This window comes from Scomber japonicus, chromosome 5, assembly GCF_027409825.1.
Source record: "Scomber japonicus isolate fScoJap1 chromosome 5, fScoJap1.pri, whole genome shotgun sequence".
Taxonomy (NCBI): domain Eukaryota; kingdom Metazoa; phylum Chordata; class Actinopteri; order Scombriformes; family Scombridae; genus Scomber; species Scomber japonicus.
Genome location: NC_070582.1, coordinates 9,530,454 through 9,546,633, shown reverse-complemented (window position 1 = coordinate 9,546,633; position 16,180 = coordinate 9,530,454). Strand labels below are relative to the sequence as shown.

At 40.0% G+C, this 16,180-nt stretch overlaps 1 protein-coding gene across 1 annotated transcript in view; it reads left to right on the top strand.

The window, feature by feature from the left end:
* The first annotated feature begins 1,431 nt into the window (after positions 1-1,431).
* Positions 1,432-16,180, top strand: part of cspg4 (chondroitin sulfate proteoglycan 4) — a 30,972-nt gene continuing 16,223 nt past the window's right edge. The window contains exons 1-6 of the mRNA XM_053319510.1: positions 1,432-1,435; positions 2,233-2,396; positions 4,501-8,043; positions 9,981-10,169; positions 10,336-10,611; positions 15,972-16,148. Coding sequence (XP_053175485.1) covers positions 1,432-1,435; positions 2,233-2,396; positions 4,501-8,043; positions 9,981-10,169; positions 10,336-10,611; positions 15,972-16,148 — 4,353 coding nt within the window. The remainder of the gene's footprint in view (positions 1,436-2,232; positions 2,397-4,500; positions 8,044-9,980; positions 10,170-10,335; positions 10,612-15,971; positions 16,149-16,180) is intronic.

Sequence of the window (16,180 nt, the reverse complement as noted above, 5' to 3'; positions counted from 1 at the left end):
CCTACATGAAGCCTATTCTATACAGAGCTTTAGACAGCTTAGCTGGAAAACTAATGAATTCCAGGTCCAGGTACACAGCATAGAGTAAAGCTATTGTGTGTATCATTAGAAAATGTGCTCCTTTTCCTGAAGGCAACAGCAGCAAGCTGAATTTGAACCAGAAAATCCCCAGGCAGAATTGTCTTGGCATCATTCTCTCCTTCAGCATTTTATCCCCATGCTCAGTGAACAATCCAACAAAAGCTTGGGTTTAAGAACCATGGAGCTCATTGCGATTTTCTTTGTTAATGCAATTGCCTGTAAGAAAAGATTCTGTTCCCCCATTTTTCAGTTTCAGCCTGAAGGCTCCTGTGCAATTAGCGCAAGTCTTTCATTGGATACCTTAGCATTACCCAGAAACTCTCAGAACTGTGCCATAATAGTCTCAGGCGTGGCCAGTAACAGCTAACCACAATAGCCCCTATAAAATGACAATTTAAAATTAATGATTTGTAAAGGTGATCATTTTATTCGATTTAGAAATACAAATGATATTTGCATGTTCAACTTGATTTTCATTTTTAAGTTACCAGCAATGCCTTTCTCAAATTTATTCAGCTCAATTGTGAATATTCACACAATATCAATTACAAAGTTCAACATGTGATATTGTCAAAATAGAGATTTCTATTTCAGAGGGGCTCCCACATGGCATTTCTTTGGCTGCAGGAGATTGGTGCTATGCAGCAGTGTGTAATCGAAAGTCACTGTGTGTATTAGGCTCTGAGCTGAGGCCGTTCATCAATGACTTTGTTCATGACAGAGCAGCCTTGGAACCAACAGCAAATGCCTCTTAGTGAAATCACAAAGCACGGGTATGATGATAAAAGCTTTGCTTTTGTCCTTGCTGACATCAAAATGATTCTCTTTGTTCATATTTTCAGTGTTTGTTGCAGATCTGGAATGGAAGGGTTCATTTAAAGGATAAGAAACCAAAGGGCAAATGTACCCGTCACTGTTTGAAGTTGGCAGCATGGCATTAATGTAGACACAACACAGACACAAGCCCCCCTTTAAAGACATACACATAGATACATACTCTCACAAGGACACCTTCGAACACAGTCTTGAGAAAATAGTTTTCCATTTATAGCTATGAATGTGAATGTAGAGTATCTTCTTGTCTCCTCTACTTTCTGACTCAGTCTAAGAGATGATTTGGAGGTATTGCACAGTGGCTTCAAGCCCACCACCCTGCTAGGCTACTGGGTGCTGCTGTTGATTTCTGAGGGAATATTTTGGCCCTCATGATCTCGTAGGAATGTTCTAACTTTGACACAGCAATGCCTCTTTTCACTAGTCCAAATATTTTAGAGCATTAGCATTTTCTTCAGCACTGCCTTCTTCACTGTGTTCCAGTGAGTTTCTGTGTCTTGAACTGCCCTTACGAGGATGAGTGAGTAGCTAATGGAAAGCCCCCTTTCTATATCTCTTGGCTAAGGCCATGGAAAACCCATGCTAAGGAAGCAGGGTCTTGGAGGTGGTCCAGTTCAATTTCAGAGCATGTGCACTGAGAAATAATTGACTTCCTCCATGGTTTACATTTTCTCAAGGGCCCTGGAGAGCACAGTCCAAGGCAGGTGGCTGAATTTGCATATCATTGGATACGAGACAGCTCAAGCCTGGGAAATCCTGCACCCCAAGACTCTATATGCCCGGAAAACCTCCGCAGGGGTAATGACTGATGTCTCAGTGAGAAAATCCCTTTGAGGCGAGAGGATCTCCTCTTCAGCCAGGAGCAGCTGGAGGACACCTGATAATATAGAAATCAGTCCCAAACAAGTTGCACTGTAACATAAGACTATGTAAAATGCACATCTAATTGGTTTCTCCCAACCTCCACATAAGAATTCACCAAATTGCCAGTCAGCAGTTGTAGGATGAGATTATAGTATCATATGCAGATGTCCTTTTGTGTTATCTCAACATAGTAGTGTAGGGAATGCAAATTGTCAAATCGGACTATTTTACTTTTAGTTAGTGCAATTTTGGTGCTTTTTCTGTCTAAAAAAGAAGGTGGTGGCATTTTGTCTGTATTCAGTATTTCAAAGGTGCAGCCGATTAAATGTGTGCGTGGTGTGTGTGGGTGTGGGTTGATACACAGGGAAAATCACTGATTGTTCTTCTCCCTTCTCAGCTAAAAGGATGCATTTTTCTTTTCTTGATGCGCTAACCTCTTTTCACTCTTCACAGAATCCTACTTTGGGGACAGCTTCTGCAGTTTACAAGCCATCCAAGATGTCTCCACCTTCCACTTGTCACTACAAATCAAGACGAGTCGGAGAAGTGGGCTGCTGCTCCTGGCTGCAGGAATGGAGGACTACCTGTTCCTTGAGCTCCAAAACGGGAAAATACAGGTGTGCAGTTAAAGTGCAGAGGAGGTGAAAGTGGAATTAAATATTTTTAGAGCCTGTAAAATAGTGTAGATAGGTCACTCAATTGGTAGGTTGATAAGCCCCCAGAATTTAAAAAAAACTAATATATATATAATATATATAACTAAATTTGCTCATTTGCTTGTGGAGCCTGTTTTAAAACAACTCCCTCCAAAACCAAAACTTGAAAACCTCAAACATATTAGTTGCAACTAAGTAAGAGTTAAAGTAAAGTTCTAGAAATGCCTCTCCTAAAGTTTTCACCACGGAGAAGTATGAGGATAAACACAAAATTGGCATAATTAGCACATATAGCGTTAGTATACATGCAGATGTAGCTATTCACACATTACATCTTTAACTGCAGTTCTAAATATGTACAGTATGTAAATTAAATGTCAGAACAAGCTGTCTCCTTTGTTTGTACTCACTTATAAATGCAATAGATGTATAGCATCTTGTTCTGCATTGTTTTGCTGGAGTTTAACTGAAAGCCCTGAAAATGCTTTGTACATACAAAAGACACCACTGTTATTTTTTCAGCTGGATAATAACCTATTGATTTATTTTCTGCTATAATCTCAAAGACATCACATATGAAATGAGTTCTATTAAGAGAGATTTTGGGGATCTTAGCTGTAAAATATCCCATAAAATTATGTATGCATTACAGAAATGTAATGTTTTTGGAAGAGTGTGACCTTAAATGTAGAGTCATTCAACTTCCAGACGTGTGTATGACACATTTTATTTAACGTCACTGCAAAAGCAACCTACATTGATTCGATTTTTGCTGCTGTCTTCTCTAAGTGTCTCACTGGAATGAAAACCATAACGTTTTACATCAATAATAATTGCTTGACATCTCCGAAAACCAGCAGAATTAGTGCCAGGTGTGCCATCACAGAGATTCATATAGATTTTCCTCCAGAAAGAACAATATCCTAAAGAGGTAAAATCTCAGGATACGTGTAATCAAAGGAAATACTATCTTTCACTGTTTTCTTCCTAAGGCATTTTCACATGTGAACTCCAGACAATGATCAGAGAATTAGGTCCAGACATTTTCCGAAGTTGCCTTTCACACATGTAGCACACAGCAGGCCATTGTCCATGTCAGACACATTCTCACCTGCTGGGAATACTGTTTGGTTTAGGCGAGAGGGGCAGAAGACAGGACATGATGCAAAAAGTACACTGCAGTTGTGATTCAGTGTTTTTAAGCTTTTCATCTGAAATAAAATTGCTTTTATTTCACAAGAAATCCCACAAAGCCCTCTTTCCCATTAGCCTTAGCTTCACAGCAGAGCGTACAGGCTCAGTCAACACAGTGCAGCTGTGGTGGCCTGCTGCGTTCATCCAGCGCCAGTCACATGTATAAAAGTGGCTGTGGATGGGAAGGGAGTTGACTACTGGAAGTCAAATACATCGTATATATGATTACGTTCTACTTGTGCTAAGGAGCTGGCAGGGTAAAGTCAATTTAATGTCCAATCCAACTGATTCTGACATTTGCATTCTCACATTCAGCTCCTCCAGGTAATGTCCAGATAACTTAGTGTTTCAGTGCATATGTGATATTAAAAGCACTGAACAAATATACTCAAGGCTTTACAAAAATGAAATCGCCCAATCTTCCATGCATGTGTAAGAATAATGTTGTTAAATTTGATTTAAGCAAAACTTGGATCATTGATGTTATCAGTGAAACTTATTTGAAAGACTTCCTTTTGAAATATATCTTGGTCAATAATCTGACCATATCTGGGGTAATTTTCCAGATTTTGGCTACACTGCCTAGATCCTAAATGTAAATATTTTAATATTATATGGTAAGTGAGAAGATGCAGACATGGTGATAAATATTTGGGTTGGGTTAAGTTCTCATCTAGATTTGCATCACTACAGAATTCACCTCATTTTGGGAAAGGTAATCTCTTCAAACATTTGCCCTGGATCCAATCCATGTGCTACCCAAACACAGATAATTTTAATCATATACATAACAAATTATACCTAATATACCACAATAGACATTTATTTATTTGAGATTAGAATTAAATAAAATGTTCTTGTTTTCCCTTAGGCACGGATAAATTTCGGAGCTGGCGAGGTGACACTGTCCTCAACTCAAGGAGTGCAGCTGAACAACCTTCTGGACCACAAAGTCTCTCTCACACTGCAAGACGGCAAACTCACCATGACAATTGATGAGCTCTTCTCCACATATGTCCCTGTGGATTATGAAGGGGAGCAGCTCAACATTGATTTGGGCATTTGGCTGGGAGGAACAGCAAACCTAGAAGCTCCCTACCTCAGCAATGCCATTACCCCTTTCCGTGGCTGCATGACTGAGGTCAAATTTGAGTCCCATAATTTTGATATTCTAAGCACAGTGTTTAAACAATGCCATGACACAAAGGAATCCTGCAGCAGTGAGTTCGAGGCTGGCGATGGGGAGGCAACTAGTTTCAGCACTCCTGATTCCTTTGTATCCTTCCCTACCTGGAGCGGGGCTAGTGGTGCACCAAGGGTCTTAGAATTCCTAATGAAAACCACCATTGAGGATGCGCTACTTATTTTTCACCCTGGCCGAGAGTCCGATTTCGTTGCGGTTGGTATTATGAAAGGCTATCTCAAAGGTGTGCTGGACTGCGGCACTGGCATAAAGGTGCTAGACAATGCCCAGGTGCAGCTGGATGATGATCAGTGGCATAGAGTTAAGGTCCAAGTCAGTCAGGACTTGTTTGAAATTAATGTAGATAGCCAGTCTGCTTCCGTCCCTCTTGACCCTCCAACACATTCATTGGACTTGGTTGGAAATCTGTATTTAGGAGGTATCCAAGAAAAAATGAAAGATGTCTTTCGTGAGAGTGGGTCCTTAAATCGTGTTGAGGAAGTAATGACTGCTGAATCCTTCATTGGGTGCTTGGGGGAAATCAAAGTAAATCAGAAGGATAGAAGCCTGCAGGATGCTTTGGTGACCAAAGATGTCCATGTTAAATGTGAAGGGGAGGACTACGACTACTCAACTTATTACGACTCAGAAGCAACTACAACTTCTCCACCTGTTCGCATCCGATATGTTGATATGGACTTCGAAGAGCAGCATTGCTACCCATCAGACGACCTGCCAGAGGTATTCAAGAATGTAACAAAACTTCTCGATGTTACCCCATTGCTTGTGCCTGAAGGCGGGGAAGATTTTCTTGATATTAAAAACCTGATGCCTACATTTGACCTCAGTGCTGCAGGAATGCGTCAGTCTCAGATAATCTTTACTCTCAAGAGTGATCCCTGGTATGGCCTGGTTGACATGAACGTCAACACAAAACGCACACAAAAGTTTACTCTGCTCGATGTCATCAATAAGAAAATCAAGTATATGCATGATGGAAATGAAAGGCATGACGATCAAATCCAGCTAGAGGTGGCTGCTTACAATAACGAATACCTTCCAGAATGTCTAAAAACTCCTCGCGATTATGTCCTACCTGTTGAAATAATTGCTGTCAATGATATACCAAAACTTGGTGGAGGAGAAATTACCATAACAGAAAACGGCAGAACTCGTTTGAGCCCCAGCCTCATCAAAATCATGGATTCTGACACCCGCTGTGATGACTTAGTGGTAAGTCTAACATCAGAGCCTTCCATGGAAGTTGGTTACTTAGAAAACGGTCAGCAGCCAGGTCGAAGCATCACAGAGTTCACTTGCAGGGAGCTGAAAGAAGGAAATATCTATTTTGTACACAGAGGAGGTAGTGCTACTGCAATTACCTTAAAAGTATCTGATGGACAATCAGTAAGCCACTCCACTACTTTTAAGTTCTCTGTGACACAGCCACATATGACAATTGTTACCAACACTGGCCTTATCTTGTCTCAAGGCAGCAATGATTCCATTAGTATTCTAAATTTGGCTATCCTCGCTCATCCTCGTAACGGAGATATTATGTTTAACATCACACAACCACTGATGTATGGAGAACTGCAGATTATGACAAGTGATGGCATGTACAAGCAGGTTACAACATTCCATCAATCCGATCTGGATCAAAACCGCCTCAGATACTTCAGCACAGACTCAAGTGACCAGGAAGATATTGTGGTTGAGCGAATTCAGTTTGACGTCTACCTGGGGCAGTTCGCCCTTAGAAACAATACTTTTTTGATCAAGATCATCCCATCTCCTGTGAAAATTTCTGTCATGGTTCCACTGGAGATGCAGGCTGGTGAAGAGATAACAATCAGACATACCGAGCTTCAAGCTGAAGTAAAAGGAGAAAACACAGATCCACAATCTGTAAAATTCATCCTCATCAAGCCTCCAACACTGGGTAGTCTCCTGCTAATAGACAAAGAGTTGGGTGAGGGTGACATCTTCACCCAGAAAGATATTTTGGAAAGTTCTATTAGCTACAGGGTTCGGGTGCAGAGAGCTGTGGATAGTATAGACCAGTTCCAGTTCAGAGTTTTTTCTGAGGATCACTACTCGCCCCTGTACACCTACCCAATTAACATCCTCGCCAATTCAGATGCTCCCGTTTTGACCAATGAGAGGCTCATTGTCTTGCAGGGTGGTGAGCAAACTGTGGACAAAAACTATCTTTGGTTACAGTCACCAAACTCAGATACAGATTTTATGTACGAGATCACAGAAGTGCCAAAGAATGGGCGACTCATAAGGGACTCCCCACCTGGGCAGCCTCGATTTGAGGGTGCAATTAGAATATTTAGCAATGAAGACATTCTGCTTGGCAGGCTTATTTACAAGCATGATGGCTCCAAGACAAGCAATGATGAGTTCCATTTCTCAGCCAGGAAAAACTTTCAGGAAATAGCAAGTGGTGTTTTCAGAATATCTATCCAATCCAAGAATGAGCACGCTCCAATGCGGGTTGTGGATAAAGTCTTCAACGTGGTCCGCCATGGTCAGCGTCTGATAACAACTGATGTTATCCAATTCAAGGATGATGACTCAGGTTTCAATGATTCCCAGATCGTCTATGCTCGTGAAGGAATCCTCTCAGGCAATATTGTCTCAACATCAAATCCCTCACAGTCTCTTTTCCGTTTCACACAAGCCGACCTGCGAGATAAGAACATCCTCTTCATTCACCATGGAGCAGACCGGGAACGCTTCCCTCTACAGGTGTCAGATGGCTTCCACAAGACCACTGCACTACTTCAGATTCAAGCAAGTGAGCCCTACCTGCGAGTAGTGAACAACACAATCATTGTCATTGACCATGGAGGCACCAAGACCCTTAACACCACTCTGCTGAGTGCTGACTCCAACATGGACATTAGAGATGACAGTGAAATCAAGTTTCAGGTTACATCGCCTCCTAGTGATGGCAGGATTATTGTGAGTGGAATTGAGGCTTCAGCTTTTACCCAGGAGGACCTGAAAAAAGGTGTTGTGTCATATGAGCATAATTATGAGAGTCTGAGATCCAAGGACTCCTTCAGCTTCACAGTCCAAGCCAGAGGACATTCTGAGGAGGGCACATTCAGGATTAAAATATTCAAGCAAGGTTACCTCTCTGAGCCTGAGGTGTTAACCAATGAGGTCATCATTTCCTATGAGGGGGAACACACCATAATCAACCAGGACCATCTCAAGGTATGTTTACTGACTCTGTAATTACAGTATGGTGAGATCTAGCACTACAGTTAACAAATCAGTTTAAACTAATTTGCTTTGCTGACATTTAATCCATGCAGCACTATTTGTTTTCATTCAACAAGACAGAATTTAATATGTATACACTTTGGAAGCACTTATGTGCCATTATCTTTGTGTTTTTCAAGTCGGTTTGTTTGTTTGTTTGTTTGTTCTCTTTGTGGACAGCTCTTTCACATGACTCATTCAAGCATACTTCCATGTTTTGTAACCCTGTCTTTAATCTGCATTGTAACCACATGAAAGCAGGGCTAAATATGGCTGTACAGTTGCTGCTTTTAATCTAGTTTATGTACTAAATTACAGTCTATTAAGTGTGGAAAACAGAGCACTAAGTATCCCCTGAGGGGCTTCCTGAAGCCCACTGTAATTTATAAGAAGAGCCTCCCTTCACTTCATCTTGAAAGCAATTAATGGGGTTTAAAGTGTTGGTCCATTCCTAACACATACCCCAAACATATATCTTGACTTTTAGAACAATGAAGAACATTAATGAAGATAAAATATAATTTAGTTTAAACTTTAACTTAACAATGGAATACACTTTTTATATCTGTGGTATTGACTGGACTGAGCCCAGACACCCAGTACACATCCTACTGAAATATGTATTGAACAAAGCCTTGACAGAATGGCCTTTAGAAGAGGTAAAATATTGACTTGGCTTCTGGGAGCTTTTCCAATGTGTATCCTACTATGAATAGAAAGTAGTATGATGTTATGAAATACTGTCAAATGCAAGCATGACTGCTAAACACTTCAAGGCTTCAGGCATGAGAGAGCTGATTAAAACTTCTCGAAGCAGGATGACCATAAATCTGCTTGTGTGTAAATCTGTAAGCTTTAAAGGGTGCCAAATATCACATTGGCTTTTTTAAACTTCTTCTGACCATGTCCCAATTTTTTACTATACACCATGCTAGTACCTGTATGAAGCAGTTGACAGTGCATCTTTTTGGTAATTAGTATACAAGATATTATGTAGAGTGCTCACATGGATTTACTGTACAGTCCTTGTACTAACAGGAAATGATTTTTAAAAAGCACCCAACTCCAGATGTCAATCTAACTGAAAATACCATTGCTAATGTCAAATGAAAACTGTTTTAAAGGGATTTCCGGAGTTTTATTAGTTTATTTGATTTGTTATGTGAACTGTTGCTGGGGCAGTTGCACAACTTTCTTCTATTTCTGTCAGCTGTGAATAGTTCCTCAATTTCCATTCTGTATTGCACAGTGGGACAATAACTTTAAGCGTGCATCAGGGTTTTCAAAGTCTGAGATCGTGGGCCACCCCTCAGACAAAGCTTGGAAAAAGCCCCCCTTAATTCCTGGATGCCTCATGTTATTTGATCCCACAGAAATTCAAGTATTGAGCCAAGATAGCCTCATGTTGCTGTTTGACATAATTCAGACTACACCAAATACATAAAAATGGTCTGTCTGCAGGCCTTTATTTGTTACAAATCCCTGAAACTATGTATCTCTCTAACCAAATCCCATATATTTAGGCTATTCTATGTGATCTCCTTTTGATAACTAATGTAATAAGTAATATACAATTTTTCACTTCCATTCACTGAACCTCCCCTGAAACAGACCTATAATATGGTGTAGATTAGCCCTCTAATCTACACCATATTTCAAAGTTCACTCAGTTTAAGCTGCATGCTGGCATTTTGAGGTATAGTTAACAAGTCCAAATATTGTCACAAAACATATTCAGAATTTTTGGCACTGTGAACAGCGCTCTTGTCAGGCCAACTCTATACTTTTTTGTACGTTTTACAAAGAAGATCAGACAAAAAAGTTAGGATATATAGAAATGTTGAATACCAAAGTAACAATACTTGTGCCTGTAACATTTTACCTTTTAGGTGGAGCAGGCTGATATTCTGCCGACTGAAATGGTTTTCACCGTTAAAGAGCCCCCTCGTCTTGGTCATGTGGTTAAGCTGACGAACAGCTCAGACAGCACGGCCTCCCCTGTCCTCGACTACATTCACTCCTTTACTCAGGAGGACATCGATCAGGGGCGCATTCTCTATGTGTCTGCATCCATCCAGGTTTGCTGTCATTTAATTTATTCTGGTGTATTACCAATAAATCAAATGTGGCAGCTTATTCCCTTTCATATTCACACTCTGAGTAAAATCAGACAAAAGAAAATCTCAGCCTCTAAGGTTTATTTTTAGTACACCGATAATTCATTTGAACATCTATTTCTTACAGGGCAATGATGCCTTCACAGTGGATGTCAGTAATGGTTTTACCACAGTAGAGGACCTGCAAATTGATGTGAACATTGTTCCCCGGATCATCCCCATCCAGACCTCCAACTTTACTGTGAAGGAAGGCCTCAGCAGGGCAATTAATACAGAGATTGTCAACATCTCACATCCCTTCTACAGTTCAGCAAACATTGACTTTCTTGTAGAAGAGCCGCCACAGCACGGGGACATCCGTTACCTTGATGGAGACGACGTGACTTACTTTACGTGGGAAGAGGTATGTACAGTAATGCCAAGTTGGAAGACATGCATACATTCGACTAATACTTACATATTCCAAACCAAATTTCATCAAAGACTCTGAACAACATTATCTCCCTGCTTTATCATTTAACTAATACAGCCTTTTTTCACTATTACACCACGATAGGTTTAAATTATTTTTTATAATCCCCTTAAATGACTCTTGAAGACTTTTCAATCAACAGTCAAGTTAACTTTTATTGCTCAAAAATATGGTACTATGCAATGCTACTGTGTGCCATTGTCTAATTAGCCGCTGGCAATAATAAGCAAGTTTATTGGCTGATTTCCCAGTGGCTAATGAACCAGCTCTACTCCTGTATATTCATTATTTTGATATGCATGAATTCCAGTGTATGCATTTGCCAGTTCCTCTGCTTCCACTAAATGTGTTACAGTATATTTGCCAGGATCATCTGACCTACCAGCATTGTCTGAAACTAGTATATAGAGAAGTTCCTGAAATATGAGCATCTTAAATCATTGTTTCCTTTTTGGTTTCCCTTACTGCTTTCAAACTCTCACTCTGAGTTCTGATGTTTATTTTTGGCCCTGCTTATTGGCAAAGACACACCTTGTAAAATTAAACTTGAGACTTTTATTTACCCAATAGTTGTTTTCACCAAATGGTTACCACGTGTGTACCACATGTGTTTGTCCATACCCAGCACCTGAATTTGATCTGGACAAAGATTCATATATTGTCATTCTGGGACTAAAAACATTGCCAGAAGACGCCCAAAAAACAAATTATCCATTTTGTATCCCATCTTAATAACTCCAGGGAGTAACATCTCCCTCATCCAAACTAGAGCATGGTGGTTATTCAAGAGGATTACCACAGCAAGGCGTCACTATGGAACTTTCCCCAGTTACCATTCAGTGCTGTTTTGGATTTGTTGTGTTGTACCAGATAGAGAGAGAGGGAGAATCTGGGCACTGCTGCACACTTATCTGGTCTCTCTCCATGCGGCTCAGAGGCCCCAGCTTTAGGAAAATATTAAAAATGCATGAGTAGTTACCGGTGGAAAAACCTCATGCATTCTGAATGGACCACATAGTTTAGCTTGAGCTAGTTAGATACATTTCTTATAGCTCCTACATATATCCCTGGTCTGCCTCTACTCTCTCTTTGCTGAACCATTGTGGAAAAACTGACGATGCCTTTGGACCGCCTGAAGCCAAAATAAACTGGCCCGGTATATTCCTATAATAATGTGTGAGTGCACACAAACCTCCCGCGCTTTGCTACTGCCAGACTCACTCATACTGTCTCTTAAAGATCCCAGTGTGCGACTTGAATGGGTCTAGTGCACAGTAGCGATTGCATTCATGGTAGGGAGGCAAAAATGAACATAGATATCATCTTCTGCCACTATGGAAATGTCACAAAGAAAAAGACAATGCTTTGACTTCTTTATACTTCTTCTTGGAGACTTTTTATATGTACACTATGTGTACTTTTTCTGTTTTCTTTCACTATTATACTCACAGAATGAAACACAGTCAGTTCTCCCAAATGAGTACCACATTGAAGAATAATGTCCAAGCCTGAGTCGGCACAGCATTTAAACCGCACCATAATTGTTCCGAAATTAAAGTCGGATGTGCGTGTACTTCTCAGTATTGCAGTGTTTTTTGTTTTTTTTTCTTTAAGATCAATGCTGTTTCAAGCTCTACTGGGCCCTACTGTCCCTGGGAATGGACACTAGATTTACTAGCGTATGTAGTAATTTAGCAATAAAGCCATTACTTCGGGCAGTTCACTCAGGTCATGTAAGCATACAGTAACAGGGGGGGGGGGGGGGGGGGGTGAGAAAAACTGAGAGTGATTCATGTGGGGATCTACATGTACACCAACCACAGGAATGTAGAGTAACTCTGTGTGCTATGTGGCCCAGATGTGTCACATATGTATAGAATCTGTGTCAGACAATGTATGACATTTTGCTAACCACAGAGCTGACTTTGAATTTCTCTCTCTCTAAACAATAAAGTCATGTATACATTCAGCAACATTTGCTATGCTCAGTAGGATCCAACTTGAGGATATATAGGAAATCTGAAACACTTTGTTCCGGTACACTTTTACTATAATCTGATTCAGCTCTCCATAAGGTCTCCATTAGATCTTCCATCTGTGGAAACCTCTTAAAGTCCAAACAGGCATCTTTATTTTTCATTTCAGAGCAGTTTATACTACAATGTTTTCTAAATACAGACAGTAACACTGAGGCTGAGATTATACATCAATTACAGTAACAAGGTAAACTAAATTATGCAGTTAGTATCAAATACTGACACACAGATCATACTTTCTCTGAGCAAATCTGATGGCCACATGTCCAATAACCACCCATTGTTTATTGTCACAGCGAGCAGGCTGATTGTCTCGCAAATTCTCCCTGATCAGTAATGATTGGGTTTGTTTTTCCAGAAAGATGCCAGTCATATGGGTTCCATTTGGCACTTCCTGCTCTCTGAAGCAGGTCCTCTCATCACAGCAGCTTACCGGCTTTTGTTGTTCTTGGACTTCAAATGTCTGTTAATGTGACAAAAAGTGTTAGAGGAAAAGAATAGGTAGGCAGATTGTTTGATACGGGTAGGACTACAAGACTTAGAAACAAGAACAAAAGATTCTGAGTACTGAGATTCCTGTTCTGTATGCAGAACTTCACCAGTGTTGGCTTGGTCTATAGCCACAGGTGCTGTTTTCCATCTAGCTCACTTGACACTGGATGACTGATTCCTTTGTGCATCTGGTTTCCCTCAAGGTTTTCTCCCACCGGGGAGATACTCCTTGTCCCTGCTGCTGCCAGACTTTAAGATCTGATTATAGCCTTTGTCTCAAAACTTTGACAAGATATATGATTTGCTTAGAACAACAAAAGATACAGTGTGTACGATGCAAAGATACTGTATAGTTTATAGTTTCTTCTTCTAAAAACATAGAGACAATAAGTCTCATTTACAGACCATTCTTCAAAACTAAAGTTACAAAGTGAGACAGATTATAGTCTACATTTACTGAAACATGCACGCTTTCTGCATATCGGGTAATATTGTGCAACTCTGTCTACTATAAATTATATTAATATTCAATGTGAATATTAATATTCACATTGTGTTGGCCAATGTAATTACTGCCTGGATTATGCTCACAGTAACTGTTTTTTTCAAAAGAATTAAGCACTAGATTGATATATCACACTTGTGTGCCTGGGAGGGTGACTGATGGTTTCACCAGAATGGTAATAAACATGTTGTGCTCCAAGTCATTGCAGACTTTTTCTGTATTAAACTAAAACCATCTTTCCTTAACCTTAACCAAGTGCTGTAACATAACCATGATATGTCTTATTTAAAGAATATATATATATACATCTCACTGGACATTTCACTCATATGGTGTTGCAGTGGTTAGCACTGTCACTTCACAGCAAGAGGGTTCTGTGTTTGAACCCACCAGCTGGCTCAGGCTCTTCTGTATGGAGTTTGCATGTTCTCCCCATGTCTGTTCTCTGTAGGTAATCCCACATACCAAAAAAAAAACAAACATGCATGTTAATTAGTGACTCTAAATTGTCCGTAGGTGTGAATGTGAATGATTGTCTGTCTCTATATTATAAGTCAGCCCTGTTATTGACTGGCGACCTATCCAGGGTATACCCCCCGCCTCTTGCCGAATGTCAGCTGAGATTGTCTCCAGCTCTAACGCGAGTCTCTAGAGGATAAGCGGTGAAGAGGATGGATGGAGTTCACACATATGTTCAGTATCATCATTTTTACAACTTCCCAAGTACATGAATTAACATTTTCTCATTATGTTGAGAAAAATATAATTCAGCCACTGACACATTTCAAATCATTTTTACTGCTGTAATTTAGTTGTATTTGAACACAGATTCCAGGAAACAGGGCTGCATGGTAACTGTTATTCTGAAATAAATATTTATGCATGCTTTTCTATCAGTTTGAAACTGGTAATGTCCATGTTCATAACATTTAGTCCCCGATGGGGAGTCAAGCTTCAAAGAGAGTGGATCCTACATCTCCGTTAATGCAACCTGGTAATCACCCGCATCTTTTAAACTCCAATTTGTAACACACTTTCTGTTACAAATCTGTCATCTCCAATCCATAGCTGGGGTGCTTTTCTCAGACTTGACAAAGCTCCTCCAGAGCCATAGAGGACAAATGTTTAAAAAAAATTGTACTGCACACCATAATATTTGAATCATACAGAAATTAAAGGGGAATTAGTATGCTTTTTATTATTTTCAGTCGTATATATTTAATGCTACAGTGCCGAATTGTCAAAATAATGAGGCAAACATGTAGAAGTAATCTCTGTCAGCAAAAGGCGCTGGCTTCAGGCTGCTTTGATCCAGCATTTTTTCTACATTAAGCCTGACCTGACATCAGCTCATGACAGATTTCGTATGGCTTCATATGGATACACATACACTTTTGGAATTTTTTTTCGAGTCAATCTAGCATACTGTAAATGTTTTTTCAATTACACAGCAGGGGAAAGTAAAATCTGTTGTTTATCCATTGAAGGTGGTCTGCAGCTCTTCATCAAACATCATCATCACTGTGGCTGTCTCTGTTTGTACTATTCCTGCCTGCATTATTTCTAACCAATCTGCTACACAAAGAGCCACAAATATGTCCATATGTTGTTGTTTTGACCATTTTTAGTGCCACTCACAAAGCTCTGCTAATTCGATGAGGAACACATTTAAATTTCATGTAAAAATCCATCACAATAAAAGTCTTCCATTATTTAGTCATTTAAAAGCTTTGAAGCAGTAAGTAATGAGTACATTTGTATCAGCGGTAACTTTACAGGCTTCCTGACAGCTGGCCAATCAGAATAGAGAGGTGGGCCTTAAAGAGACAGGAGCTAAGACCGCCTGAGACAGAGGTTGAATTGAGGGGTCACACAAAGGGTCTGTATAAGATAAATAATGAATATTTTTAAACATTAATCATAAAAAGTTACTCAGGGTCCAAAACTAAAAATATAGAGCTGGAAATAAGCATATAGGTCCCCTTTAAGCTTTTGAAGGCTTGCAGGAGAAGAAACTATGTAGGACTTACGTCACCAAGTTTCTCTAGGTTAACCAGGATCTGATAACTAAAACTGATAACATGGTTTCTCAAAAGCAGATAGTTATTTGAATATTGATGTGCAAAGAGACACAGTCACTGTAAAATTTCATTCCATCCTTTATGCTTACTCAGCCTCCCCCTATTTTATCATGTTTCCTACCAGTCAGGTCTGATTCAAAATTGAGTGACAACTGGATCCTTTTTTGTCTTCTCCAGATGAAACTTGGACTGATCTACTACATGCATGACAGCACAGAGAGCACAGAGGACAGTTTTACACTCTCTGCCTCGATTTATGAGATTGAGCGCCGGAGCCTCCCTGTCACCATCTCAGTGACTGTCATACCAGTCAACGATGAGCCGCCAAAACTGACACGTAACACAGGACTGGAGGTAATGTTTTGCTCTTTTGAATTACATTTGCT